General features: G+C 65.2%; 1 protein-coding gene across 1 annotated transcript; it reads right to left on the bottom strand.

Moving 5' to 3' along the window:
* Positions 1-3795: 3795 nt before the first annotated feature.
* On the bottom strand, positions 3796-24620 carry KCNN3 (potassium calcium-activated channel subfamily N member 3; the record flags this gene model as incomplete). The annotated part of the gene is made up of 8 exons (XM_084303182.1): positions 3796-4092; positions 5399-5468; positions 5671-5798; positions 7661-7771; positions 9851-9992; positions 14354-14772; positions 19485-19580; positions 23880-24620. 8 exons carry the CDS (start codon positions 24618-24620, stop codon positions 3796-3798), a joined length of 2004 nt encoding a protein of 667 aa, XP_084159308.1.
* Positions 24621-25916: the final 1296 nt, after the last annotated feature.

The raw sequence follows: 25916 nt of genomic DNA, 5'->3' as shown, positions 1-25916 counted from the left end.
TACAGAGGCAAGATGCAAACCCATGTTGAAGCTCCTTAAGTCTGGACAGAAACGCTTCAGTCTGTGAGTTTGCAGAGAGGATTTTGTATTTTTCTGGCGTTTCTAGGACGTTTCCTTGCAGGCAGTGCAAGAGGTTCGTGGAGCAAAAACTGAGGCTGTGCCGAAAAGGAGACTGGCTGTCGTAGGGTGGGTCCTGGAGGGGCTTCGGGGCGCGATCACCTCGCTGGCTCTAGCAGCAAGAGAGCACGGGGCGGTTTTTCTCTTGCGTTGCAAAACGGGGGTGCGGGCAGCTTCGGTCCTGGTGGTGTGCGGGGTCCGACGGCTTCCCGGCTGCAGGAGGAGGTCAGCATCTCTTTGGGTTTATAAATTTACGTTTCAGTTTTGTTCTTGTGCTTTTCCTCCGCATCTGTCGGTGGTCCCAGCTCTTCTCTCTGCTTGCCCAGACGCAGTTGGATGGGCAGCCTCTCCGGGCCCATGGCTGCAGGCTCCAAAACAACTCTCTCAGGTGTGTGAACAGCACCGGGGAGCATCCTGCCATGGGCAGGGGGAGGCTGCACACCGCGGTCCTGCCAGCCGGCTGCCGGGGGGGGAAACTCTGGGGCATGAGCGTGCTCCCCGGTGCACGTGCGTTGGTGGCTACCACGTGCACCGGGGTGACGCCGGCGCTCGTACCAAGATGCAGGGAGCAGGGGAACAGCTCCAGGTGTGCACCCCAGGCACCAGACCGTGCTGGGGTGCTTGGGGTTGGGGTCGTGGAGAGCTCGCCCCATGCCCGCCTCTGCCTGCTGGGGAGGGGAGCCCTCACCATGGCCTCAGGGCGGCTCCGGTCCCAGCGGCAGGGCTGGGGCTGTGAGCTGGGGGGAGCCCCGGGGCTGGCCCCAGTGCCCGGGGTGGGCACCGGGACTTGGCCCCAGGACTGACAGTGGGATGCGGTGCTGAACCAACAGGGGGGTGCGGGATGGAGGAAGCAGGGTGCACAGTGAGCAGGATGGGGGATCAAGGGTGCGGGATGGAGGATCAAGGGTGCACGTGCTGCAGGGTGCAAGGTGCCAAGCACAGGGTGCAGACCTAGGGCTGTGAGGTGCTGGGCAGGGCGTTTTGGGGTTGTGCAGGAGTGAGGACAGGAGGTGCAGTGTGTGGGGTGCAGGGCTGGGGGCTGCAATCTGCAGGTCGTAGGGCACAGAGCCCGGCGTGAAGGATGCAGGACCAGGAGCTGCAGCGGTGCCGTGAGCTCTGGCACCCCAAAGCCATGCAGCACCACATGGCCCGGCACAACCCAGCACTGCAGCCAGGATCCCACCTCCCCAGCCTGGCTCCTGCCACTCCTGGCCCCTCGTGACAGCACGCCGAAGCAGCAGCTCTGCCCAAAGAGGAGCTTCTCCTGCACTGGTTGCACTACTCGAGCTTTCACCGCTGGTATTTCACTCCCCTTCACAGCCTCAGGTCCTAGCCAGCTGGCATTTCCTCATCCCGTCTTACTCAGTTTGATTTCCCAGACTTGATGATTAGCCCGTAAGGAGGTTCCCGCTGGTGATATCGATTCTCAGGCATCAATACTTCCCTCAGCTATCCAACGCCCTAGGATGCATTTCTGCCTCTCCGTGTACATGTTGTACACGGCAGTTTGTTCCTACACAAACCACAGAAGAGGCGGGGAAATGTTTTTCTCTGCTGGCTGCCTGCGGCCAGTGGAGATTCTGTATTTTAGGCTCGCTCTTAGAATTTACAAGGCTTTCTTCATTGCCACGCTTGAAACCTCCTTACAAAGATGGGCAGAAGCTTCTTTATCCCCATCTGAGGGCCGGGGAGGTGTGGACGAGGGTTACCTGTAGGCACACGGGGACTGGCAGCAAGGCTCAGAATAGAGTTCTGGGCTGCTGCCGAGGCAGTGACACTCTCCCAGCAGTCCTGCCCACCCTACAATTACACTAATGACAAGATCTTTGAAAAGGGGAAGAGCAGCGCATTCCCAGAAGCTGAGTATCTGCTGCCGGCCAAGGAACAGAAAAGGCTGGCAGTGATCTCCGTGCACCTCCTCTCCTCCCTGAATGCAAAACACGCGACAAGAACAACCACAGCTTGCTACCATGCTACCGACAGCCTTAACACAACCACCTCTGCAGCACCAGGAGCTCATTTTGCAGCTCCCCCGGAGCCCACAGCAGAGGAGCCTTCCTCCTCTTCCTCCTCCTCCTCCTCCACCGCATGCTGATGGCTGGAGCTGGCGGGGGGGAGCGCGCCTCACCACCCGCCGCTTGTTTTCTATGCAACTTTAATTGCAGGGCGCAGGGAGTAAAACACCTACCACCAGCAGTAAGTGGAGTTTTGCACAGAAATCCCTCTGCACCAGGCTGATATGGCCCTGCCTACGTGCGCGTGAAATGCGGCGTTATTTATGGAAGTGAAAGAGTTACACAGGAGAAGATTACAGGCTAAGTATACCTGGCGTAACACAGTGACTTTGATTACAATTACTGACACTGCCGGGTGATGTGTAATTAATATCGCGGAGTAATTACATGGTTACTTCATCTGTTTAAAAATATATAAATATCCTCTGCTGAGTTTTCATTGAAAGCAGCAAACACCATCCCAGAGCTGCAGCCTGCTGGCAGGAGGCAAGGCTGTGTGCAAAGACCAGGCAGAGCCCCAAAAGGACCGCAGGGCAGAGCTAAGAAAAAGGGGAAATGGTGAAAGCAGAACAGAAAACGGTTCCTTCCCGAAGTAGCCAGGTGATGCCCAAACGTCCGTCAGAGAGCTGAGCACCAGCTGCAAGCTGGAGCCAGCCCTGGATGGTGCTGCTGATCCCCACCAAACCCAGCAGAAGCGGGACAAGGGAGGTGGCTTGGTTTTAAACAGATGAAGCGTCCCACTCGGTACTCGCCTTCGTCACTACACCGCTTTACAGGGAGCCCCCAACCTCGGCGCCGTCGGCTCAGCTGGGGGCATTGGGCACCCGGCAGTTCTGGGGCCGCTGCGAATGGCACCGGGCTTGGGGACGTGCCCGGCGCCCTCCCGAAACGCAGGGGTGCTCCAGGGTGGGTGACGGTGGGGACACCTCCGAAAGGGGGCGGCGTTCCCCGCCTGCTTTAGGCACTGCTTCCCGAGCTCCGGGCGCCAAGAAGGAGAAGAAGAAGAACCGCTGCTTGTCCTGCCCGAGCAGAAACCTCTCGCTGCTCCGGAGAGACACCCCCACGCAGGTCAGGCACCGCCACCTACCCTGGAACGCGAGAGGTGCGTGTGTGCATTCGTGTCTTGGCAAGGAGATGGGATGGAGCGTGGGCATCTTAGGTCAGAGCCTGTGCAAGAAGCCACGGGATGGGCGCCTGCCCGCCGGGGCTGGGAGCGGAGCAGGAGGAAGGGGAACGCGCCCTGGGCGAGCGGCCCCAGCCTCGCGCCCGGCCCCGGGGTCCACACAGTGGAATACTCTTCCTCTGGTGTCTCCGTTGCTTCAGTGCTTCCGACTTGGTTTTGTTTTTGTTTTGTTTTGTTTTCAATGTGAAGACCTGAGATTGAGCGTGGATTTCTGTCCTCCACCGAACACTGCAGCACGGGCCTTGCCAGAGGCTTCGCCTCCCATCCCCTTCCTTCACCACGTGTAGAGGCACCTAAACGGGGATTAGATTTCCGATTCCAAGGTGTTAGCGAGCTCCGAGCACCCGCTCGGCACCGCCGGTCGCACCGAACGCTCCCGCGGCGCTTTGGGAAACCCGAGGAAAGTCCCTTGAGACCTCAGGACCTGCGCGTCCGCTCTTCCCGTGTCCGTGGAGGGCCGAGGGGCTTCGCTCTGCGTTTCTAGCAGCTGCTTGAGCTAGTGTAAGGGGTGGGGAAGGAGGTGGAGCTGACCCCGATGGGGCTCTCGGAGAGAGGAGTTTGCGGGGTGCCCACCGCCACGCTGACCCCCCGCGCCTCGATGAGGGCGGCCAGCAGGCGCTGCTGCTGCTGGCGCAGCATGTCCGCGATGAGCAGCGGCAGGGAGTTGAAGCTGGCGCTCAGCTGCTCCAGCTTGGACTCCAGGCTGCCGATCTGCTTCTCCAGGTCCTCGCTGCGGTCGTTGAGCTCGGTGATGAGGTCGTACATCACGTTCTGCATCTGCGGGGAGAGAGGAGACAGCCGAGGGGTTGGCGCGGTGCCGAGGGGCGCTGCGCTGCTGCCCGGATCAGAAACGCCGAGCCCTGCTCACAGCGCTCCTGCGAGGCAGCCCCGCACCGTCCCTGGGCTTCAGAGGCTGCTTCTGAGCCACCGCACGGTGCCGGGGCTGCGAGCGCCTGAGGTTTCGCCTGCTGAGACCTTGTGAGCACGCCCCGGCACTGTCAGCTCTCATCAGCAGCTCTGCAAGCTCAGCACAACGCAGAGAAATAGAGGAGAAAGAGCAAGCAGCAGAGGAGGGGACAGGGAGGGGGACCAGGAGGGGATGGGGAAGGGGACCAGGAGGGGCCCTACATCAGCCTGCATCAGTGGGGGCTGGCAGCTCCCCTCCCCATGCATCACCTTTAGGCGGTCACCGCAGCGGAGCAGCTCGTCGCCTCCCCAGAGCATTTACCCGAGGTGCAGGGGGCAGCTGTGGCTTTGCCTCTAATGCTCCGTTCCATTACAACCCATGTGTGCCCCACCAAAGTGATTAATGCTGCTGGGCCCTCGTTGCTGCTCCTGGGCTGCTCTCGGCCATCTCGGCCCCACTGCCTGCTCCCAGGCGTCCTGCCCAGAGCCCCCCAGGGCAGAGCTGATCTCCTTGGCTGTGCTGGCATGAGAGCCCCCGAGCTGGCCTAACAGCCCCGTTAGCAGAACGGGAAGGGGGAGCTGCTGCCCGCTTCGAGCCAGCTGCTGTCGGGATGCAGGCAGGGCCCCAAAGGACGGGCAGCAATCTGGGGCGCCACCCCGCAGGATAATCCCTGTGTTTTAATCCCTTCCTGCCAGCAAAACCAGCCTGCGCCCCCAGAGCCTTCCCGTGCCAGACCAGGACGGGGCGCTGGGAGGTTCGGGCTGCGGGAGGCTGCACAGCAAACACCACGCACCCGCTGTGGTGCATCCGGCCCCAGCCCCTCCGCACCGTGACCGGTGCTGGGCTCGCCCCCTCTTCCAGCACAAGGACATTAAAATGATGAAACCCAGCGCTGCTGACCGCTGAGCAGCCCCAGCTGGGGCTACGATGCTTTCCCGAGGGACGGTGAGCACAGACCCTTACTGGAAGCGGGGTGCCCCCCCCCCTCGCCTCCCAGCTTGTGTTTGTGCTCTTTCCTCCTGCCTTGCACATGCAGCAATCCCCTGGCAGCGATTCCCAGCTGACAGCTCAGGAACCAGAGCGTTTTGCAGTCAGCCAGGTCTGCTTTAGGGTCTCCGAGTGAGGAGAAACACTCCTGCAGCCTGGCCGGGCCGCGAGGTTACAGCGAGGACTTGCCTTTGAGAGGTCAACCAGCGTGTTGGCCTGGTCGCTCAGCTTCCTCTGCTCCATCTTCACGCTCCGCAACCTGGGGAGGAGAGAGCAACGTGGATGCACCCCCCTTCCCAAACTACAGCTGCAAAACGCAGCCAGGGACCCGTTTGCTTCCAGGGAAATGGGAAACTGTCCCTGGTCCCCCGCGGACGGGCAGGGTCACCCCTCCCCAGGGCTCAGCAGCCCACTCCCCTCCTCGCCCCATAGCTGCGGGAGCTGGCGCACGCCCCACTTACTGGTGAATGGCTTGTAGGAACTTCCTCTGGTGCTTCCTGACTTTTGCGTGGTCGATCTTTTTCAGCAGCTTGGTGTGCTTGTAGATGAGCCACGTCTCCCGCAGGACGTTGGCTGCAGCGTTCTTGATCTGCAAGAGAAGGGAGTCGGCCGCAGGTCACCGGCCCCATCTGCTCCAGCGCGTGGGACATGTTATTTCACGGAAACAACGCTCTGGCTTCGCTGGGTTCTGCCGTTTGTGAGCAGAAATAGCTGCTGTGCTGCTGCCACAGCCTTGACTCGCCCCAGCTGGGAGCGTGGCGCTCGGCTCCGTGCGCCTGGACGAACTCCTGCCTGTGTGCAAGGGGTCACGCGCGGCGGGGACGGAGCAGCCTGTGCTAAGGGCAGAGCAGCGTGTCCTGGCCCCCGCCGCATCCACATCCCCATCCCACCCTGCTCTGATGCCCTGGGGAAAACTGCTCCTCACGCTCCAGCCATCAGGCGCCTCACCCGCGTGGGAAGTTTACACTGAACTGACGCCTCAAAGGAAAATAAATCCCAAAGTATTTCTCCTCTCCTGCATCTGTCTGCTGGTTTTGGCTGGATGCACGCATGCACAGAAGGCATCAGCCCCGTGCTTGGCTCAGCTGCTGGTGCTAGGTCGCGGCTCCCACAGCCTCTGTAGCTCAGTTGCAGCCCTGCTGCTTGCTCCGGAGTGAATTGGCCGCAGCCTGCCTGGCCACACAGCCCACAGAGCCACATCCCCGGCCGCAGGAAGGGGCTGACCAGCTGGGTGCTGTCCCAGCCTGGCCACGCACACCACCCGGGCACCTGTGGCTGCAGCCCCCTGGCCACAGCTCAGCCGCGGGGAGCGAGGGGGGAAGGATGCTGAGTCCTTCCTGGGGACATCGCTGCTCACCCGGGCTGTGCTTTACCTGCTTGCCTGCATCAAGGTGGGGAGCATCAGCTTGTCCTGCCCAGGGAAGCCGCTTTGCCCAGTGCTGGACACTCAGGGCTCCCGTTCTCACCATCTGAGGGTGCCCCATCCCCACCAGCTGGGCAGAGGGGCTGCACCTCTGCTTCCAAGCCCGGCTGCACTGCCCCTCGCTCCATCTCACATAAATCTGCCCCAACATCGGTGTTAGGGGCACACCCAGCCATCCAGTGCCGCTGGGTCACCAACGCTGCGCCACGATGGGGCTGCTGAGACCAGAGGTCTCCCCCTGCGGACTTTGCACGCTGCTGGGGACACGGTGCCCAACAGGTCACAGGGCCCTTGTGCCACTCACAGCGACCACGGATGCCTTGGCATCTTGCAGGGCAAACAGGAACATGTTTGGGATTTCACTCCCTTGAAGAGGTGGGGGAGCTCTGTGGAGATGCCCAAACTCCATGCTGCGATGCTGCAGCACGGTTTGCTCACATGGGACATGTCCTGGGTGTCCCACAGCCCCCGATGCCACCCTTGTCCCCTTCCCCTGTGTTTTGCTGGTGACTGTAATACAGGAGCAGGCAGCCCAGCGGGGGCTGGTGCCCACAGACCTGCCGCAGACACGGCTTCTGGGTCCCTCTTTGGGGACCGAGACCGCAGCAGCATCACGGCACAGCTCTCGTCTGCAGCAGGCAAGATGCTGAATCACTGAAATCCTCTCGTCTTCCTGACACTGAGATAAGTGAGATCATATTCCACAAGAGGAGATGGTTTGTCTCCTCCAAGGAAAGAAAAAAACTCAGGCATTTCCTCCCCGAGGTGCGGCGGAGCTTGTTGCATTTCCTACAGCCCTGCAAAGTGGAGTGGAGTGGAGTGGAGGGCTGATGCCGTTTGCTTTTACCGTAATGCCTGAGCCTGCTCTGCATTCAAGGCACTCAACGCCTCGCTCCCGCCGTGGTACCCGTGGGACCGGCCCTCGGGGATGCTGCAGGCTGCAGCTTCCCATCAGAGCAGAGAAGAAAACGCCCTGGAGCACCCCTGGTTCCCGCTGCCCCCACCCCGAGCCGTCCCCGGCACCTTACCCGCTTGGTCAGCTGCGTGTCCATCATGAAGTTGTGGACGTGCTTCTCCGCTTTGGTGAGCTCCAGCTTCCTGGCCACCACGGCCACCACCAGGGCTGTGCAGCCAGCGCCCTGCATGGGAACAGCAAGGACGGGGGACACACAGGGACGTTGGCTGGGGAGTGGATTCAGCCCTGCAGGCGCTCTCAGCCTTGTGCTTTCCCCCAGGATTGCAAACCCCTAATTAACTGAAGCACCGCATGCCCCCTACCCACAAAACCAATGATCCCACCAGGTTAACCTGGGTTTATCAGAGGACCCAGCTTCCTGCAGCGTCCTTGAGCATCTGCCAACGCACCCAGTAATTAACGGGGCTGATTTACAAGGTCAGTGGTGAGCCGTCGCCTCCCCAGCGCCCTGGGGACAGGAGGAACAGCCGAGCTGATCCTGCTCATCGCTGCCAGCCACGGACCAGGATCTGCCCCAGCACCGCGATGCTCGCCCTGTGTAGGGGTGTCACCGGGGGCTCTGGGCAGTAGGGAAGGCACCGAGCATCCCAGAGGAGAGCAGGGATGGGGTCCCAGCCCCCTGCAGTGTCACGGGATGGAGGGGGACCTGAACGGCTGCAGATGGTGACAGCTGGAGCTCGCTTTATCCCAGCGATTAGCGGCGGATCCGTGCCGCTCCACAGCCGTCACCTCCGGCGCCTTTGTCGGCAGAAACCCAAGGTGCCAAGGCAGGGGAGCCTCTGCTCCCCGCGGGGCTCCGCACGCCGCCTGGCTCTGCCCGCACCAGATGAGCCGCTTCCCCCTCCCCGGTGCTCTGGCAGAGGCCCACGACCCTGGCAAACGATCCTTAATTTATTAAAGAGTCATTAATTAACATCATGGGCTGAGCTGAATCCTTCAGCATCCCGGCAGGTCCCAGTGCGCACTCTCGGCTTTCACCACTTCTCCCTTTGCCAGCGGCCCCGGTGCTGCTGCTCGGGGAGCCCCAGTGTGCTCCTGGCCCCCAGGGCTTTGCAGGAGGGCACCGGGGGGGTCCCCAGTCCTGAGGGGGTCCCCAGCCTGGGGGCGCCCACCCTCGTTCCTGGCTGGAGTGGGGCTTTAGTGGCCAGCTCTCTGCTGTGCTGGTGGAAACGCCACGTCCAGCCCTCCCTGAGTTTTCTCCCTCGGTTGGCTCCTATCAACAGCATCAGCCTCCCTGGCGCCCAACCTTACATGAGACAGATGAAATACTTGCAGATAATATCAAATTAATACCCTCCAGCAGAGCCGCCTCAGCCAAGAGCTCTCCTGGGGCACGACGGCAGCCGAGCCAAGCGATGCTGGTGCCGGTTGCCCGTGCGCCAGGCGGGACGGGGGCAGCTCCATCCCCAAAACTGGGCACCCGAGGCAGGGACCGAATTGGGGTGCTGATCTGCGTAGGAGCTGCGCCTCGCCGGGGCCCCTGGTGCTGGCTCCTGAGCTGTCCCCAGCTGGGAAGCCGCACAAGCTGGGACATCTCACGAGCATCTTGGAGCAGGTACGCTGAGGGCCCCGAAGGACAGTGACCGTCTGGCCACGAGCAAGCGAAGCAGCGCTGCCGTGGGCGGGGAGCTCTCCCAGCTGGCCCCCGCTCCCCACGGGACGCCGGCAGCATTTGGGATCACTCGGCGCGATGGAAGCCAGGCTGCACGAGCAGGGCGGCCAAGGGATGCTCGGGGGCCTCTCTGTGTCCCCATCCGCAGCTGCTGCCCCCCCCGCAGGCTTTGCTATGGCCTGGCTCCCTGCTCCCTCGCAGTGCAAGGGTCCAAATTCACCCCAAATTCACCCGCAAGGACGAGCAAAGGCAAAGCCAGCTTGCAGGTTTGCAGCCCCAACGTGCTCCAGTCCAGGGACCAGTGTCCCCAAGGGACTCGGTGTCCCGCGCTGTGTCCCCAAGGGATTCGGGCACAGCCCAGCACCCCACAGCACCCACCAGGCACCCCGCGTGCGCCACCACCTCCTTACCCAAACCAGCACGCCCTGCCAATTACCGCACTTACAGCAACTGCAATTACAGCTCCAGCAGCTTTCAGGCTGCGAGACCTCAGAGCTGAAGCCATTATGGCTTGGACAAGCCCGCTGAGAAGCCGGTCCCCATAAAAACCCCACTGCCTCGGTGCCCCGCTGCCCCAGCCTCAAGGAGGGGCCGAGCAGAGCGCAGGAGCTGGCTCGGCGCGGCGCTTACCATGATGCCGGTGAGGAGGCAGACCCCCTTCCCGCAGTAGGTGTGCGGCACCATGTCGCCGTACCCGATGGAGAGGAAGGTGATGGAGATGAGCCACATGGCCCCCAGGAAGTTGCTGGTTACGTCCTGCTGGTCGTGGTACCTGTCAGGGAGACGCGGGCGTCAGTGTGACAGCAGGGGACGGGGACGTGACCTGGGTGCCACGGGAGGTGGCTTCCCACCTGGAACGCTGGCGCAGGGCGGCAGCAGGTGCTCATGTGCTGCAGGGGGTGCACCTGGGTGCGACGGCTCCCCAGGCACGAGAGCATCGTGCGAAATGGGGAATAAAGATGAACAGCACGGCAGGATGCCCCATAGCAACAGTGATTGCACAATTTCCGGCAAAGAAAAAAAATAATATATCCACATGCACAAAATCAGAGCAAAAACTCAACAGCGAGGGCTTCTGCTTTCGGTCAGACCTGTCACCACGTCCCAGTCCCTCCGGCTCCGTCCCCGGTGCCACGTGGCGCGGCGGCAGGAGCTGTCTGATGGGAGAAACAGATGTGGGGCCCCTGCTCTGACCCAGAAGGGTCTGGACCTGCAAACCTCGTGGATGGAGAGCACGGGGCAGAGCCTCCCGGCACATCTGGACCCCCAAGGACTCGTTTTCTGGCCAGAGCTGCTGTGCAAGTGGACGGATGTGCGGGCACCGTGCTCAGGGTGTTTTGTTGAAGTGCTCACGGTGGTGACTCACGCACGAGCCCCCAGCCCTGAGCATCAACAGCGCTGACCCCATCTGCTCCTCGTCCCGTCCCCACTCCTGCATCCCCCCCTCCATCAGCTCAGGATGCCGACGCGCCGCGGGGACGCTGCCAAGCCACAGGCACGCAGCGCGCTCCTGGCCGCAGCCAGGGTCGGCTCGCCGCGCGGCACCGAGCGCCCACGGAGCTTCTCCAGCTCCAGGGATGCTGCAAACCTTCCGTGGCCACGTCTCCGCCGAGCCCCAGCGTCCTGCCCTGCTTCCTGCCCTGCCGGGGTCAGCGACCGCAGCAGCCCGGCTGCCTCTCCTCCCGCCAACACGCGAGCAGGCCCCCTGCTTGCAGGCTGTGCGTGCCCCCCGAGGAGCCCCCGCTCGCTCCAGCCCCCCCCAATCCCACCCAGGGTGGGCACCGGCCCCCACGCCGGGCTCTCCGCCGCCCGGCGCCGAGCCCTGCCTGCCCGCGTCCCTTCCCCGCAGCAGGTTTCTCCCAGCCTCCTCACGAAATCATTAGAGGAAAAACAGATGGAGCTTTTGGCAATTCCCTGCAAATCAATTCATCCAAGCTTCGCAGCTCATAACTCGCCCAACAGTTGGGTTTTCTCCTCTTCCTACATTTTTTTTTCCCTCCCCCCCCCTCTCCAGTAACTGGAGACCCTAATGAAATAGCAGAGCAGGAGAAAGCATCTTCAGCCACGATGAGGCGAGGCTCCAGCCTGGACAGAGGGGCTGGTGAGCACGGCTGCCCTGGGACCCTGCGAGGGCTCCCCAAAAACCAGCTTCAGTGGCTCCCTGTGCCAAGCCCACCCAATGCATACCACAAGGCAGCCTCAGCTCTGGCCCCCAGGACATTGGGGGGGCTGCCAGCAGACACCCAGCCCCCCCCAGCCCCCGAATGCAGTGTGCTGAGGGGTGACCCAAGTGGCACGGAGGAGCTGGCTGTGCCGTGCTGAGCGGATACCCCTGGGGCGATGTGGCCAAGGGGCTTTCCCCTGCCTCAGTGCGCGTTTCCCCCCTGCTGGCGTTTCCCTGATAAAGGCTGGGCCCCGTTTCCCGCGGCAGGATGTGAGCTCTCAGGCCGTGGGGACGACCCCAGCTGATGGGAACAATGTGCCGGGGGCTGATGGGGGGGAAGGGGGCTCCGGAGGCTCCAGCCGGACCGACGGCTTCCCTTCCAAGAAGCACTCGGAGCTCATAAACAGGAGCAGCTGGCATTGCACGAGCAGGAAGAGGGGCCGGCCGCTCGTGCCAAGGGCTGATGCAATTGTTTAGACCCGAGCGCCGATTTCCAGCACCCCCTCGTCTGCGCTCCCCGCAGAGAGCGAAGCGCAGCACGGCCACCCCGAGCATCGCCCCAGCGCCCAGCCCAGCTCCACGCCAAGCATCGCGGCACTGGGATGTCACCGCGGCACTGGGATGTCACCGCGGCACTGGGATGTCACCGCATCACCACGTGCTCGGCCGTGCCGTGGGGTTGGGGGTGGCCGGGCTGTGCCGAGAGGCCGTGCACATGCGAAACACCCCGAAATACAATGGGGAGCGGGTGGGGGGCACGTGCGGGTACACGTGTGCGGCCGCAGGCAGCACCGCAGGCAGCGCGGCGGCCGGGCGAGGGTTGCTTAGCGACTCGCTGCCTCCAGGGAGATGCGGCCCCCCCGGCACGCGGGGTGGGGAGGGCGCCCAAAGCGATGCTGCGGCCCTGGGGGGACGCGAGGGGGAGGTGAGGGGACGCGGCACGGCGATGCCACCCCGGTGATGGGGATCGCGCCTCGTCCCGGGTGGGTGCTGGGCGGGAGCTGCTGTGGAAGCCACAGCAAACTGGTTCCAGTGCTGGTGCAGCGGTTGACTGGGGGGCACGGGGACATGTCCTCTCCCCTGTGCGAGGGACACGAGTGTCCCACTGCCACACCTGGTGGCCCTTTGCAGGAGCTATGCCAGCACCCAGGACCCCTGCTTGCTGTGAGCTCGTCCCTTGGGGTCAGCGCCTGTCCCTGGGGGCCTGGACCCCCCAGGTCTCTGCGTGCCCAGGGGACGGCGTGTCCCTGGGGTCAGCACAGCTCCGTTTGCCACTCGGTAGGCACAAGGAGGTGGTGGCAGCTCACGGCAGTGCCGGCGATCTGCAGCAGCTCTCCTGCATCATTTCTCTTTTTCCTTGCTAATGGCTATTTATTTACAGCGGGTTTTTCAGCCTAAGCCCCCCAGGTGCAGAAATCCATCCCCTGCGTGTCCCCTGGGAGCCCGCCCGCCCGCTCCCCATTTCGGAGGTACAAATAAAAACCTCCCAAACACAATTAAGGAGCACACAACTCTCCAGCACATTCTAATAGCATCATTAAGAGAAACAGGAACATAAACGCAGCCTGTAAAAGCTCGTAAAACCCAAGCGCGCAGCTCCAGTCCACGTCCATGGTACTTAAAGCTGCCCTAAGCAGTTCTGTGTGGCTCGGAGACCCAAGGGGGGACCAGAAGGTGACTTCTGCGATGGAGGAGGAGGAGGAAGAGGAAGAAGAGAAGGAGGAGGAGGGTTTTCCTTCCTCCTGCCCTGCAAGCACCCAAAATTGAGCCGGGCACCCTGGGTGCTGCCAGCCCTGAGCAGGACCCGCTGCAGTGTCCCCCGAGCGGGGCCGGGGGCTCAGGACCGGCTGCAGCGATGAACCCCTGCGTTTCTGAGCCCAGCACCAAACCGCCGCAACAACTTAAAGGGATTTAATGCGATTTGGCTAATCCACTTAAAGCAAATAATAACACGCGTTTGTCTTCTTGAGCGGTTTCCTGCAGAGCCCACGTGCCCTGGCTCCCTCCACCCCGGCCAGGGGGAGAGGAGCAAGGGCACGGTGCTGGTGGTGCCGAGTCCCAGTGCTGCTGGGGGACCAGGAATGGGCCCGGCAGAGGTGGCTGTCACCAGGGGAATAAAAACACGGGCACTGGGAGGGAGCCCCGGCTCCCCAGCAGCATCCCTCGATCCCAGTGGGGCGTCCCAGCGCGCCCTCGGCCACCGCCTTGGACAAGCCACCAGGGCTGGGGCTGCCCCGGCCCCGCTCCTCGGGGAGGTGGAGGAGCAGCGAGAGCAGCCCTGGGAGCGGAGCCAGGCAGCAGGCAGGGCCGTATCCTGCTTCCTGCACACCCGGCAGCCCCGTGGGCCCACCCGCTGCTGGTGCCACACTTCCAGAGCCAGCACAAGTGTCTGCTGAGCGAGGGCAAGGCTGGGAGCCAGGGCTTGAGAGCTGTCCTGAGCCATTACCCTGCTTTGATTGGGCTCAGCACCCAGCACAGCCCCCTGGGGACAGGGACAGCCCCGCACAGGACCAGGGGGGCCTCTCCCTCCCCCTGCCCCGGGCTGCGCAGCAGGCCAGGGACGAACAACTCCCAGCAAAGCCCTGGCAGGGGCTGGGGTGCCCCCGCCGCAGCCCCCTGGCACCCACGGGGGGCCCCGAGGGGTGCTGGTGCATCCCAGCACCGGAGGCGCCGCGGTACCCACCGGGACCGGTCGCCACAGCAACCCCTGCGCCGAGCGCGGCGATGCCGGCGTGATGCCATCCGGCAGTGGGTTTGCAGCCGCGGGGTTGTCATGGCACTCGGCTCACAGCGATGCCAGAGCCAGGCACTGCCGCTCACCAGCCTCCCCGCACCCAGCGGGGCCCCCACGTGTCCTCGTCCCCCCCCCCGCCATCCCCGGGGCACCTCCTGGGGACTCTCCCTGCCTGCTCCAGGCACCCCAAAGCCCCGCAGCCCCAAAACCCAGCCGCAGCCCCCGCCCCTCTCACCTCTCGCACACCCGGACCGTCCACGCGGCGATGATCCAGAGGGAAATGCTGAAGACCAGCAGCACCGTCCCGGGGCAGATGGTCATGAGGGTCTTCATGACGAAGCGCGTGTTGAAGTTGATCTTGTTGAGCGCCCCGATGCTGCGCGACGAGGCGTCGGTGAAGAGCTTGCTGTGCAGCAGCATCACCCGGGCGATCAGGTAGAGGCGCAGGAACATGGGGATGGACAGGATGATGTCCACGTCCGCCTCTGCCCGAGAAGGCGTGTAGGAGAAAGCCAGGCGGGCTGTCCAGAAAAATTTGTACTCCCCGGGGATGGGGTGTATGGCACAAACCAGCATCTCCAGGCTGATGTAGAGGATGCGCTCGTACGTCATCGCTATCCGCCAGTCGTCGGCCCCGTTGTCGATCACAAAGAGCTACCGGGAGGCAAAACCATGGGGTTACTGGGGGCCCGGCCACCCCTGCCCCGCAGCACAGCCCCGCAGCTTGGAGGGGACCGACCCCAGAGCCCCACGGAGATGGGTAAAGGGAACTGCCCTGGGGAGCCAGGGATGGAAGCAGTGGGAACAAACCTTCCCCAACCCCTCCAGCTGCTCTGCCTGCACCTTCAGGGCATGGCTGTGGTGCTGGGAATGCCCCAGAAAGCTTTAGGGTGGCCCAAGACATCCCCAATGCAGCGGCAGAAGTGGGCGAGCCACAGTGCCACTGGCGCGTGCCACCCTGGTCCTTTTGCTCGCACCAAAAGTGGCATTGCCCAGGCGCCACCGCAGCCCTGCTCTGTTCCCAGCCGCAGGCGCAGGGCCAGGAGCTGGTGATGCCGATGCGGGCAACTTTTCAGGAGGAAGCGTGGCAATGGATGGGACCGGGTTGTCATAGCAACTGCAGGTTCATCCTGGGCAAAGCAGCGCGGCACCGCTCCTCTCCAACCGCTGCAGCGGGAGCCGGGGGCTCTGCAGGAGCCCCAGCACCCGGCAGGATGGGAGCAGGGGATCCTCGCCTGCCCAGGAGCCGCGCACTGCCCAGCATCACACACACGGCCCGCGGGAGATGCGGCCTCGATCTACGTGTTTGTGTGCCTCCACGGCTCTGTTCTGTGCAAGCTGGGCCACATCGGTGCCACCAACATCCCCTCCAACAGCAGGAACCAGCTCGGGAACTCCCTGTGAGCAGCACTTGGCAAAGACACCGCTGGAAACGGACCCCAAGGGGATGTAGCGGCACGCTACCCTCACCAGCACCTCCTCGACCCTGCAAAGAGCGGGGTAACCCCAGCTCGTCCTGGGGGCTGGGAGCATTCGGGGGGGCTGGGATCCCTGGCACAACGCTCCATGGGCACCCCCAGCCCCAGCACCTGCCGTGAGCTGCGGAGCCGGCACAAGGTGGCCCACGGGGCTGTCCCCAGGGACGGTGAGAGCCGCTGGGACTGACTCACGGAGTGCCTGTCCCCGGCCACCTCCCTTTCTGTTTGGAAAGCTCCACTCCTTTTAGCTGCTTTGAGAAATTGTTTATAAAAAAATGCTCCAAGCTGTCAAGGGAGATCCTCAGGCATTTAGCAAGCTGACAGCCCATTCCTTCCTGGAAAAGGGTGTTAAAAATAAACAAATTAGCAAGAGGAAAAAGCCAGAGAGCCTTTTGGCTGCGTGTGGGGAATTGCACCGGGTGAAGGGCACGGGGAAGGGGGGTGCTCAGGGCAGACTTCCCCTTCTGCAGCCCCTCTGCAGCTCGCAGCACATCGCTGCGGCGGGGTTTCCATGGAAACCCCAGGCAAAGTCCGGCGGCACCCCGGCATCCCCGGCACCGGCTCCGGCAGGGGAAGGAGCGAGTGCGTTCACTGCCACGGCTGCCAGCGAGCAAAACGTGTGGGAAAGCACAAGGAAAGGCGCTGGAAAGCCACACGGTGGAAGGAAAGGCTCCCGGCAGGGTGCTCGCCCCGTGCCCCCCCGGGGCTCTCCGCTCCCACCACTCACCCGGATCCCAGCACGGGCTGTGCTGGGGCTGCGGCTCCCACCTCCGTGCACACCCGTGGGGCTCACAGGGCAGCGCTCCGGCACCCTTGGGTGCACAGGTGGGGACTGAACGCACAAACCACGGCTCTGGGCAGCCCCGAGGCAGCCCCCCCAAAACCTCCTGCCGGAGCTGGCAGCCTGGAGGCTGGCTGAGCGCTGCGCCCCATCACGTGCAGCAGCAGCAAACACTGCGCTGGCACATGCCGCGCTGTCCCCAAGGCCACGCGGGCACCAGATCGTGCCAAGCCCACCGCCTCCCCCAGCACCCAGCCCCTCAGCACCCATGGGAGCGGGGCAGCCCCCGCCACGCAGGTGCAAAGGGCCGGGAGCAACCCGCGCAGGGAGGAGGAAGGCTGGGCTGCGCCAGCTCCCTGCACACGCTCAGCTGTAACGAGGAGCGAGTGACACACGCAATTAGCAGCAGATCGTGGCCTCGCAGCGGGAGGCACAGAGCTGAGAGGCTGCTGGGGGCGGGGGAAGAGGAACCGCAGGGAAGGATCTCGTTCACCTGCAGCCCTGGCTGGAGGGGCGACGGGCACGGGGACAGCGCGGGGACCTGCTGCTGTCTCAGCTGGCTGGGGACAGCCAGTGGTGACAGCCACCTCCCTGCCACACAGCCAGCTCGGCCGCCGGAGCTGCTGCCCCGCGGGAGCAGGGATGTGCCCATCCATCACTGAGCACTTCATTACAGTCGGATGCAACAGGAAAAGGACCCAGGATGCTGGGCGGCTGCTTTTTATCTCTGGAGGATAAATCCTCCCGAGGAAAACGTCTCTGCCTGCTCCTTCCCATCCCAGGCAGAGCCGGCTGCCGAGCCCACGGACACCAGGACGCGGTGCGGGGGGGCGAAGAGCCAGCATGGGGACAAAGTAATGCCCCCAGCCCCAGAGAAACCATGGCAAGGGGAGAGCTGGGAGGGGCCCCAGGACTTGTCAATTAATGTAATTAGCACCAAGGGAAGCAGCTGAGGCTCTTGCCTAATCTTTTCTGTAGGGTGGGGAGGGCTGGCGGTGCTGGCAGGGTGAACGCAGCCTCCCCCCTGAGCAAGGAGGAAAGGAGAAGCTGAGGATTTACAGCTCTGTCAGCCCCACTTTCATCTCTGCTGAGATCCCGGGCCAGATTATCGGCAATCCCTTTATAAGTACCTAAAAGATAATAGGGCGATAAACAGCCAGCATGGATTTGTCAGGAGCAAATCGAGTCAAACCCATCTCATTTCCTCCCCTGCCGGAGTCCCCGGCACAGCAGAAGGGGGCAAAGCGGGCGGGGGCAGCTCGGTGGCAGCGGGCTCATTGCACGGACCAACACGATTTCCATGCACGGGGACCGGGATCGCTCCCGGCAGCGGGCTCCCTTGGCTCCAGCTGGAGAAGACGAAGCCTGACAGAACCCAAGGGTTCCAGGAACGATGCGGGACAGTGGCCGAGGAGGCCGCACTGGGCAGGGGGTCGCAGGCAGGACAGCGGAGGAAATTATTTCACAGCGCTCGTCGCTGCCAACAGGGAGCACAAAACAACACGTCCCGCTCTGCGTCAACGGGGACGGGGAGGACTGGAGAAGGCCCAGAGGAGGAACCACGAGGATGCAAAGACCTTGGCAAGTCCGTGGGGAAAGGTGGAAGGAACTGAGCTGTTCGGTAGGTGATGAAAACCTCGGGGTGGAAAATCTTCGCCCGTCGGGAGCTGCGCTGGGGTTGCTCTGGTTTCAAGGCCCATCACCGTGCTCAGCACCCGCCTCTCCCATTCCCCAGTGAGCCCCCGGCGCAGCATCCTGCCCGCAGGGTTACGTCCCCGATCCCGCCGGTTCTGCAGATTTTAGCACATCCTCCAGCACTTTCCTGACCCACAGCCTGAATAAGCAGACCCGGGCCGTCGGAGGGGCCACGCACTTGAAGACAATGGGGATTCCAGCCCCGTCTCCAGGCGGAGCAGGATGAGAGCTGTACAGCCCTGCGTGCCGGTCAGGGTGGACGCGGTGTTTGCAGAACCAAGAACAACAACCAGAGGAAGCCAGAGAGAGCCGGGGGTGCAGCTTGCCCTGCCGACCACAAACAAAGCAGCCCTGGGGGTAAATATTATTCCAGCAAAACCCAGCTCTCTCAAATATTTGCTTTGAGCAACCCATCACCCGCGGGCAGTCCCTCCGGCACAGGCTGGAGCGCGAGCAGCCCGCGCAGAGCCCTTTTGCACCGAGGTTTTGCCAGCACCACAGCACAGCTCTGCTTTTTAGGGCCAGACAAGCTCAGACCCAACAGTGCACGCAAGGCAAGCCAGCCTCGTGCAGGACAGTGAGGACCTGGCCCCAAATGGGCACCCACAGCTGCAGGGTCCCTTGCTGGGCTCACCGGGACGTTGGTGGCTCCTGGCCCGCTGCTCGGACGCCGTGGCCCCAGCTTGGCCGGGAGCCCAGGGAGGAAGTTTGCTTTTCCAGCGCCTTTCCTTGGCCGCTTGCACACATCGAACCCACAGGAGGAGCAGGAGCCAGTCCCAGGCACGGCCTTGGAGGGGCTGGCAGGGGACCCTGGGGACAGCAGCGCTGGCCGCGCGCCCCAGCCACTCTGCCACGACAGCCCCCAAACCCGGGGCATGGTTCACAAGCTGCCGTCCAGGCAGGATCACACCAGCACCGGCTCCTTCTCCCACCCAATTCCTTCTCCCATCCCCAAAATACGTCGGCACTGAGCTGGAGCAAACTGGGAGCCCTTTCCTCTCCCAGCAGCGCTGGAGCGAGCGAAGAGGAAAAGAATGGGCAGGCTTGATTAGGAAAGTATTTCACAGCTTCCCTTGGCACATCACCCGTGCGGTGAAAAGAGAAAGTCAGGGCCCAGCCCTGCCCTGCTGCCTCCTCACCCAGCCCAGGGCACCCCTGCAAAGCTGGGAGCAGGGTGAGGGAGCAAAACCCAGCCAGAGAGAGGCGGTGGCAGCTTTAATGGGATTAACGAGCTAATTCCCATCACTCCTGCGGAGCAGATCGCAGGTGCTCTTCCCCACATGAGGGTCAGCAGCCAGAGGGACCTCACGGGAGGGAATGGACGTCCTGGCACCCAAACCCTGCGGGCTGGTGGCCGGGCGCAGCAGCGAAGCCACAGCCTGGCTGTCAGGGCCAGGGGCCCCGGGACCTACCTGCACCTCCCGCGTGTGGTAGGCGATGATGAGGCCCAGCAGGATGACGGTGGACAGGCTGATAAGGCATTTCAGGGCCAGGGAGAACATGGAGTCCTGCAAGGAAACAGCAGGCAGAGCGTCAGCGGTGGGGACCCCGACGGGACGGGTGGCACCACAAGGCTGGAGGGTGGCACCAGCGCCGCTCTGCACCCCCAGGGAGATGCTGACCCCCTCCCCAGCACGGGCATCCCGCGCCCTCCCCCAGCACTCGGCCCCCCCATTTCCCCAGCGTTGGCATCTCAGCACAGCAGCCCCAGCCCTGACGTTGCCACGTGCACTGGGGGCACTTCTGGAGAGCGGCGCTTTCTCCAAAACATTTTGATTGTTTTTATTTTTATTTATTTTTTTTTAAATCCACTTCCGGCAAATGAAATTACCAGCCTCCCCTGGGCTGGGACGAGCGACTCCAGCGATCCATCCACATCCAGCGTTAGCCCAATATTATGGCACCCTAATGGATGGTCTAATCAGATCCTCCTGCTAATTAGCTCTATGTAAATTAAACCAGCCCCTGATTCACTGGTGACTAAAGCACAGCTCCCAGCCTCCCCCTGGCTCCCTATAGGGAAGGACAGGATTCACCTTCCCCCCCCGAGGGCTCATCCCCAGACCCCGTTTCGGTCGCTGTGAGCCTGTGCTGCCCCCCCCGGGCAGCAGCAGCCCCCTCCTGGTGCTCATCTCCCCCCATGGCCAACGCGGCCGGGGCGTGGAACGGGACCAAGGCAGCAGTAAAGGCCGAGCCGTGGACAGCCAGGAGGGTTCAAGGAGGGAGAGAGGAAAGTTTTCCTAAGGAGAGGCTGCTGGCAGCACTGCGGACGCTCGGGGTGCTCCGGCCACGCATTGTGAGCAGCTTCACAACTTGGCACTCGCCTCTCAATTGTGTGCATATAATGGCTGGTGTTGAGAGAAGTGCCGGGGACCAAACAACGCTATTAATAGGCAGCCTCCAGGGCAGGGCTCGTGCCAAGGACAGGCCCTCCCGAAGCACGGATCCTGCCCGGGTGATGCCGCCTGCATCCATGCACGGGACCCTCCCCGCAGCGTGGGGCCGGCGGGACCCCGAGCGGCTCCGCCACCGCCACCGAGCGCCACGGGGCGAGCTGGCAGCGAGCTGGCTATTTTTAGCGAGCTGGTGTCTCGGGGGAACACCCGGGATTAATTGCAGCGAGATGTCACTCCCGCAACGGATCTGGCATCCTTTAGGGCCAATCTCAGTCGCCGTCTAGACATCCTTAACCCTCCTCCTGCCAGCACCCGCTGCGAGGCAGCTGCCTGGCGGCGCCGGCTGAGGACGCGAAGCCACGGAACTGGCATCGCCCCGTGCCAGCGCGGTGCCGTGCCGGGCAGCTGGCAGCCCTTGCCCTGTCCTGAACCATGGGGGACCTCATGCTGCTGGGGACACGCACCCACGGGCACCCCGAGGGGTCCTGGCAAGCGGTGCCGCACGGCAGAGCTGGTCCTGGTGCTGGGGCTGGTACAGATGGGGGAGGGCAGCAGATGGGAACCCCCCAAGCACTCGGCACGGTCCACGCTCATCCCTCCTCTCCCAGCTCTGGGCACCGTCCTCGTGCACTGTCACCTCCGCAGGTGGCGTGGCTTGGCACCCAATATCACCCCAAAACCAAGCGGGAAGGGTGCACGCGGGGGGCAGACCCCCCCCCCAGCACAGCCGGGCAGGGAGGTAACGAGGCCAACGCCGTTTGGCAAAGGTCACCGCACACCCACCGCCGTTCTCAACGCCTCCGGCCAGCGCTGGTCCCGCAGGGGCCCGGCAGGAAGAGCGGCTGCCGGCTCCCACGCTCGCGACAAAGAAAACCACGGGGCCGGGGAGACCTCGTCCGAGCGGCACCAACGCCTCAGCCCCCCGAGGGACCCCGGCACGCATCCTCCCTGCACCACGTGCAAGTGCCAGGCTGCTTTGCCCCGGCTGTGCCGTGCAGGCTGCTGGCGGTGCTGGGAAGCAGCGCTGCCGGCCCCGGGGGCAGGAGAGGCCGCATCCTGCCCGAGGAATGGGCAGAAAACAGGCAAAACCTGGCCGCCACATCTCCAAGCCCAGTTTATCCACAGGCCGGACCCTGCTCCAGCCTTTTCGCCCCACCGACCGGCTCCGACATCCCGAGGAGCGTGCGGCATCTCTGCTGCCGGCCGCGGGGACAGAGCTGGATGTGGGCCAGGGCCGGCAGCACCGAAATCCCCATCCACGCGACAGCTGCCGGCCCCGACACTGGGCGCTCCTTCGGTCACGGCCGCGTCCCTGCCAGCGAGCTCCGGTTTCCTCACGGAGGGGGCTGGGGGCTGCCGGGGGGTATTTATAGACAGTCACCCACGGCTCCGTGCGAGGCACTGGGGAGCCCCCTCTGCACCCCAGGGTGCGCTCAGCAGGAGGGGAGGGGATTGCGGGGGCCCGATGAGCCCCAAAACCTTCTCCAGCCGGCAGCAGCTCCCTGCCCGTGCCCCCGAGCCCCCGGCACGAGCACCGCGGGCAGGCGGCAGCCGCCGGGGCAGGGGTCGGGGCGGCTGCATGGAGGCAGCGCTGACTCACGGGGTCTTCCCCGGCTGACACAGCCGCTCGGCGCGCCGGGGCTGCTGAGCGCCGCGGCAGCGCTGCTGGCAGCCGTGCTGTGCGGCGAGGGCGGCCGGTCCCCCCCTCTTTTTTCTCCCCCCTCACCCTCCCAGCACCACGCACACGGGCGTCTGTGGCTCAACAGGTAGTGGGCACCCTGGGGGAGAGGCTGAGCCCCGCTCCTGCTGCAGGGCAGGGTGGAAAACGCCTGGAAGAGGCTCTGGCGGTGGACAAGAGCATCGTCCTCCGTCGGCACGGGGAGCGAGGGATGCAGGGCTCGGCGCTGAGACATCCCTGTGCCTTGACTGGAGCAGAAGGAGCCGGGGCTCCCCGCAGCTCGGCTCAGCCCCGGCGGCAGCTGCGGGCAGCTGGGGCTCGGGGAGGCACCTCTGGGGGGTATGCCCGCGCCCCGACCCGTTTCCATGGGGACACCGCAGGGTCCCCCGCGCCCACGGGACCCCCGGGCGCGTCCCTGCCTCCACCTGCTCTCAGCTCCATCGCCCCCTCCACCCGCACGAGCCCTCCCCGCCGCGATTGCCAGATAATCGCAGGAAGCAGCGAGCAGCCCCTTCCCACACGGCTCCTTCCCCTCCGCACCATCCCCACGCACGTGGCACCCTGCCCCGCGGCACGGGGACCCTCCGGGGTCCTCCAAGCCCTCCCAGCCCCCCCAGAGCGCTGTCCCACTGACGCCCATGGGTGCCACGCACGCCCTGCCAGCGCGGGTGCCTATTCCCTTCCCCTCTCTGGATAGGTATAAATAACATGACAGATGTCTATACAAAGAGTTATTCATATCGCTGCCAACGAGCACAGCCAGGGAGCAGGAGCTGAAAGGGGTGTGTGGGGGGAGAATTATAAATAAAAGACACCGTCCTGCAATAAAAAAAAAAATACAGAAGAAAGGGGTGTGGAGGAGGATGGAGGGCTTCGCCGCACCGCGGAGGGCACGGCTCCTCGAGGAGACCACGCACGGGGTGCCCGCATCGCTGGAGGAGGACGGGGACCCCCAGCCACAGCTGCCCCCACCCGCCCCTGCCCAGAACCCCGGGGGATGCCCAGCTCCCCCTCTGACCCCACCCCCAGCCACAGCACCCACCCTGGGAGCTCCTAAGGGCGAATCCGCCCCTGCCGACCCCCAGGCTCCCCTGTGCCCCCCGACTTCAGGGCCACCCCCAGGAGGCCGTGCCCACCAGGTGGGCCGGCAGTGACACGAGGCTGATGCTGGCAGGGCACAGGCAGGCTGCTGGCAGCTCCCGCTGGCTGCAGTGGCGGCAGAGCAGCTGTGGGGCCAGGCAGGGCTCCCCCAGACCCCCCACGCCAGCCAGCCCTGGTGTCCCCAGCCCTCAACCACCACCACGGGGCCAGCCGGGATGCAGACAGGGCCCCTCACTCCCCGAAGGGCAGTTGGGGGCTTTTATGGGGCCTCCAGGCAGGAGCCGCAGGTGGGGACGAGCCAGGGCGCACCCAGCAGGGCTCCTGCTCACGAGGGCCGGCGAGGCAGGGGGCCCGGCAGCCCCCTGCAGCCAGGAGGCACCGCGGTGCCGGATGGGGCAGTCCCATCCCCTCCATGGACACCCACCGGGGGCACGGGGCAGCTCCACCGGGACGCGGCACCCACCCCAACCAAAGCACCCACCGCACGCGGCCCCATCGGTGCCCGCCCCGTCCAACACCGGCAGCCACCGCGAAGCCCCCAGGACCCCGAGAAACCCGCGCGGCCCCGTGCGGCCACAAACACCTCCAACGGCCACCCCAGCGGCCCCCAACCTCCCCGCGGCTACCCATACCTTGGAGTAGAGCCCCCAGGAGAGCTCGGTCTCGATGACCATGACGACGATGCCGAACATGCCGAAGATGAGCGCGTAGTCGCTGAGGCGCTTGCGCTTCTCGAAGAGCGCGCGCCGGTGGCCCAGGCGGTAGCCGATGTTCTGCGCCTTGCGCTTGGGTCCCTTGGCGAAGGCGGCGGGGGCCGGGCGGGCGGGGGCTCGGTCGGCACGGGGGCCTCGGCGGGCGGGGGGCCGCGTGGCGGGCGCGTGGTTGTCCTCGCGCGAGACGACGATTTCGGGGGGCCCGCCGGCCCCGAAGAGCTGCAGCGGCTGCGCCTCGGGCTCCGCCTCGATGAGGTTCCTGCGGGAGGCGCTGAGCCGGCTGAGGGGCTTCATCACCCCCCCGCTGTACTTGCAGGAGCTCATGGCGATCTCGGTGAACGGGTTGCTGTCCCGCCGGTGCACCAGCGGGCTGGGCTGCCGGTGCTTGCCGCCGCCGCCCGCCGCCGAGCCCGGCGAGTGGCCGGCCAAGTGGTCGCTGAGGTTGAGCTGGCTGCCGTGGCGGGAGGAAGGGTGGAGGGCGGCGGGGGCGGCGGGAGGAGGGGCCCGCAGCGACCCGGGCGAGGAGTGCAACAGGCTGTGCTGGAGCGGCGGCAGCGCGGCGGGCGGCGGGCGCTCGTCCCCCGACGACGGGCAAGGGCACCGGGGGTCCTCTTCCAGGTCCCCCACGCCCGAGTCGTGGAAGTGCCCCGACGTGTCCATGGCGGCGGCGCCGCCGCCTCACCGCCCGCCGCGCACCTGCCCCGCCGCGGCCGCTCCGCCGGGCGCCGGCACCGGCCCCGGGCCGGCCCCGCCGCGCCCCGCTCCGCTCCTCGCCGCCGCGCCCGGCACCGGCCCCGGCCCCGGCGGCGGCGGCCCCGGGGCGGCGGGCGCGCGGCTGCTCATGAATGGGAGCCGCGTCCCTCCGGCGCTGCGCGCTCGCCGCCGCCGCCGCCCCCGCCGCCGCCGCTGGCCCGGCCCCGCCGCCAGCACGGCCCCGCCATTGGCCGCGCCGGGGCTCCCCGCAGGCTGACATCATTCCCCGCCCCGCTCCCGCGCCCCCGGCCCCTGCGCCTGTGCGGGGCGCACGGGACTTGTAGTCCGCCGGGGCGCACCGGCGCCGGTACCGGCAGCGGCGGGAGCCCCGACGGCGGCGGTGCGAGCGAGCGCGGGGCGCCCCGGCCCCCGTCCCGGTCCCGCTCCCGCTCCCGGCCCCGCCCGTCCCGCGGAGAGCCCCGGGCCGCTCCCCCCGCTCCCACCGACGGGCGGGCGCGGAGTCCCCGAGCCGGGCTGGGCGGCACCGCGCCGGGCAGCGCCGCTCCGCTGAGCCCGGGGCCGGCCCGCGGCTCACGTCGGGGGCAAAGAGCGGCGGGACCCGGGGCTCCCCGCGGCCCCGGAGCGCTGCCCGCGGCTGTCGCCACTCCCTGCCGGCCGCCGCCCCTCGACGGGGGTGCGTGGGGGCGGCAGCGGGGACTGGCCCGGCACGGGGGGGCTCCGGCGGCCGAGGGGACCGAGCTGCCCCCCCAGGGGGACCCTGGGCATCCCCTGGCCCCCCGAGGAGCCACCTCGCCAGCTGCCGTTATATAATGCCCCGTAATCTCCTTAAGGCCTCCGACGAGGCTCAGGGCCTCGAGCAGAGGCCAGAGATTATGGGCAGCAGCTGGAGCTGGCAGAGCCCTCGCTGGGGCTGGGGCTCCCCCTTGTCCCCTGTCCCCCTCGTCCCCTACGTCTCCCCGTTGTCCCCCGGGGAGACTGTGCCAGCCCTGGTGCTCCCGGCACAGGGAAGGGGGGGGACAGGGCCAGGCTGGCCCCCAGACCCCCGCTGTCCCTTCCCACAGCCCCCACACTGTCCCTGTCCCTGCCCCCGGGCTGGGCCCAGCTGCTGTGGGAGACGAGCTCCCAGCCGGCAGGTATTAGGGCAGGAGCCTTCTGCTTCGGAAGCAGATAATCCGCGGGGAATTGGCTGCAGGAAGCCTATTAAAAACACACCACAAGGCACCCAGCTGGCGGCCCCCGGGG

The sequence above is a fragment of the Netta rufina genome (assembly GCF_964035555.1).
Source record: "Netta rufina genome assembly, chromosome: 29".
In the NCBI taxonomy this organism is placed as follows: domain Eukaryota; kingdom Metazoa; phylum Chordata; class Aves; order Anseriformes; family Anatidae; genus Netta; species Netta rufina.
The sequence above is the reverse complement of the archived record's forward strand: the minus strand, read 5'-3'. Positions and strand labels throughout refer to the sequence as shown.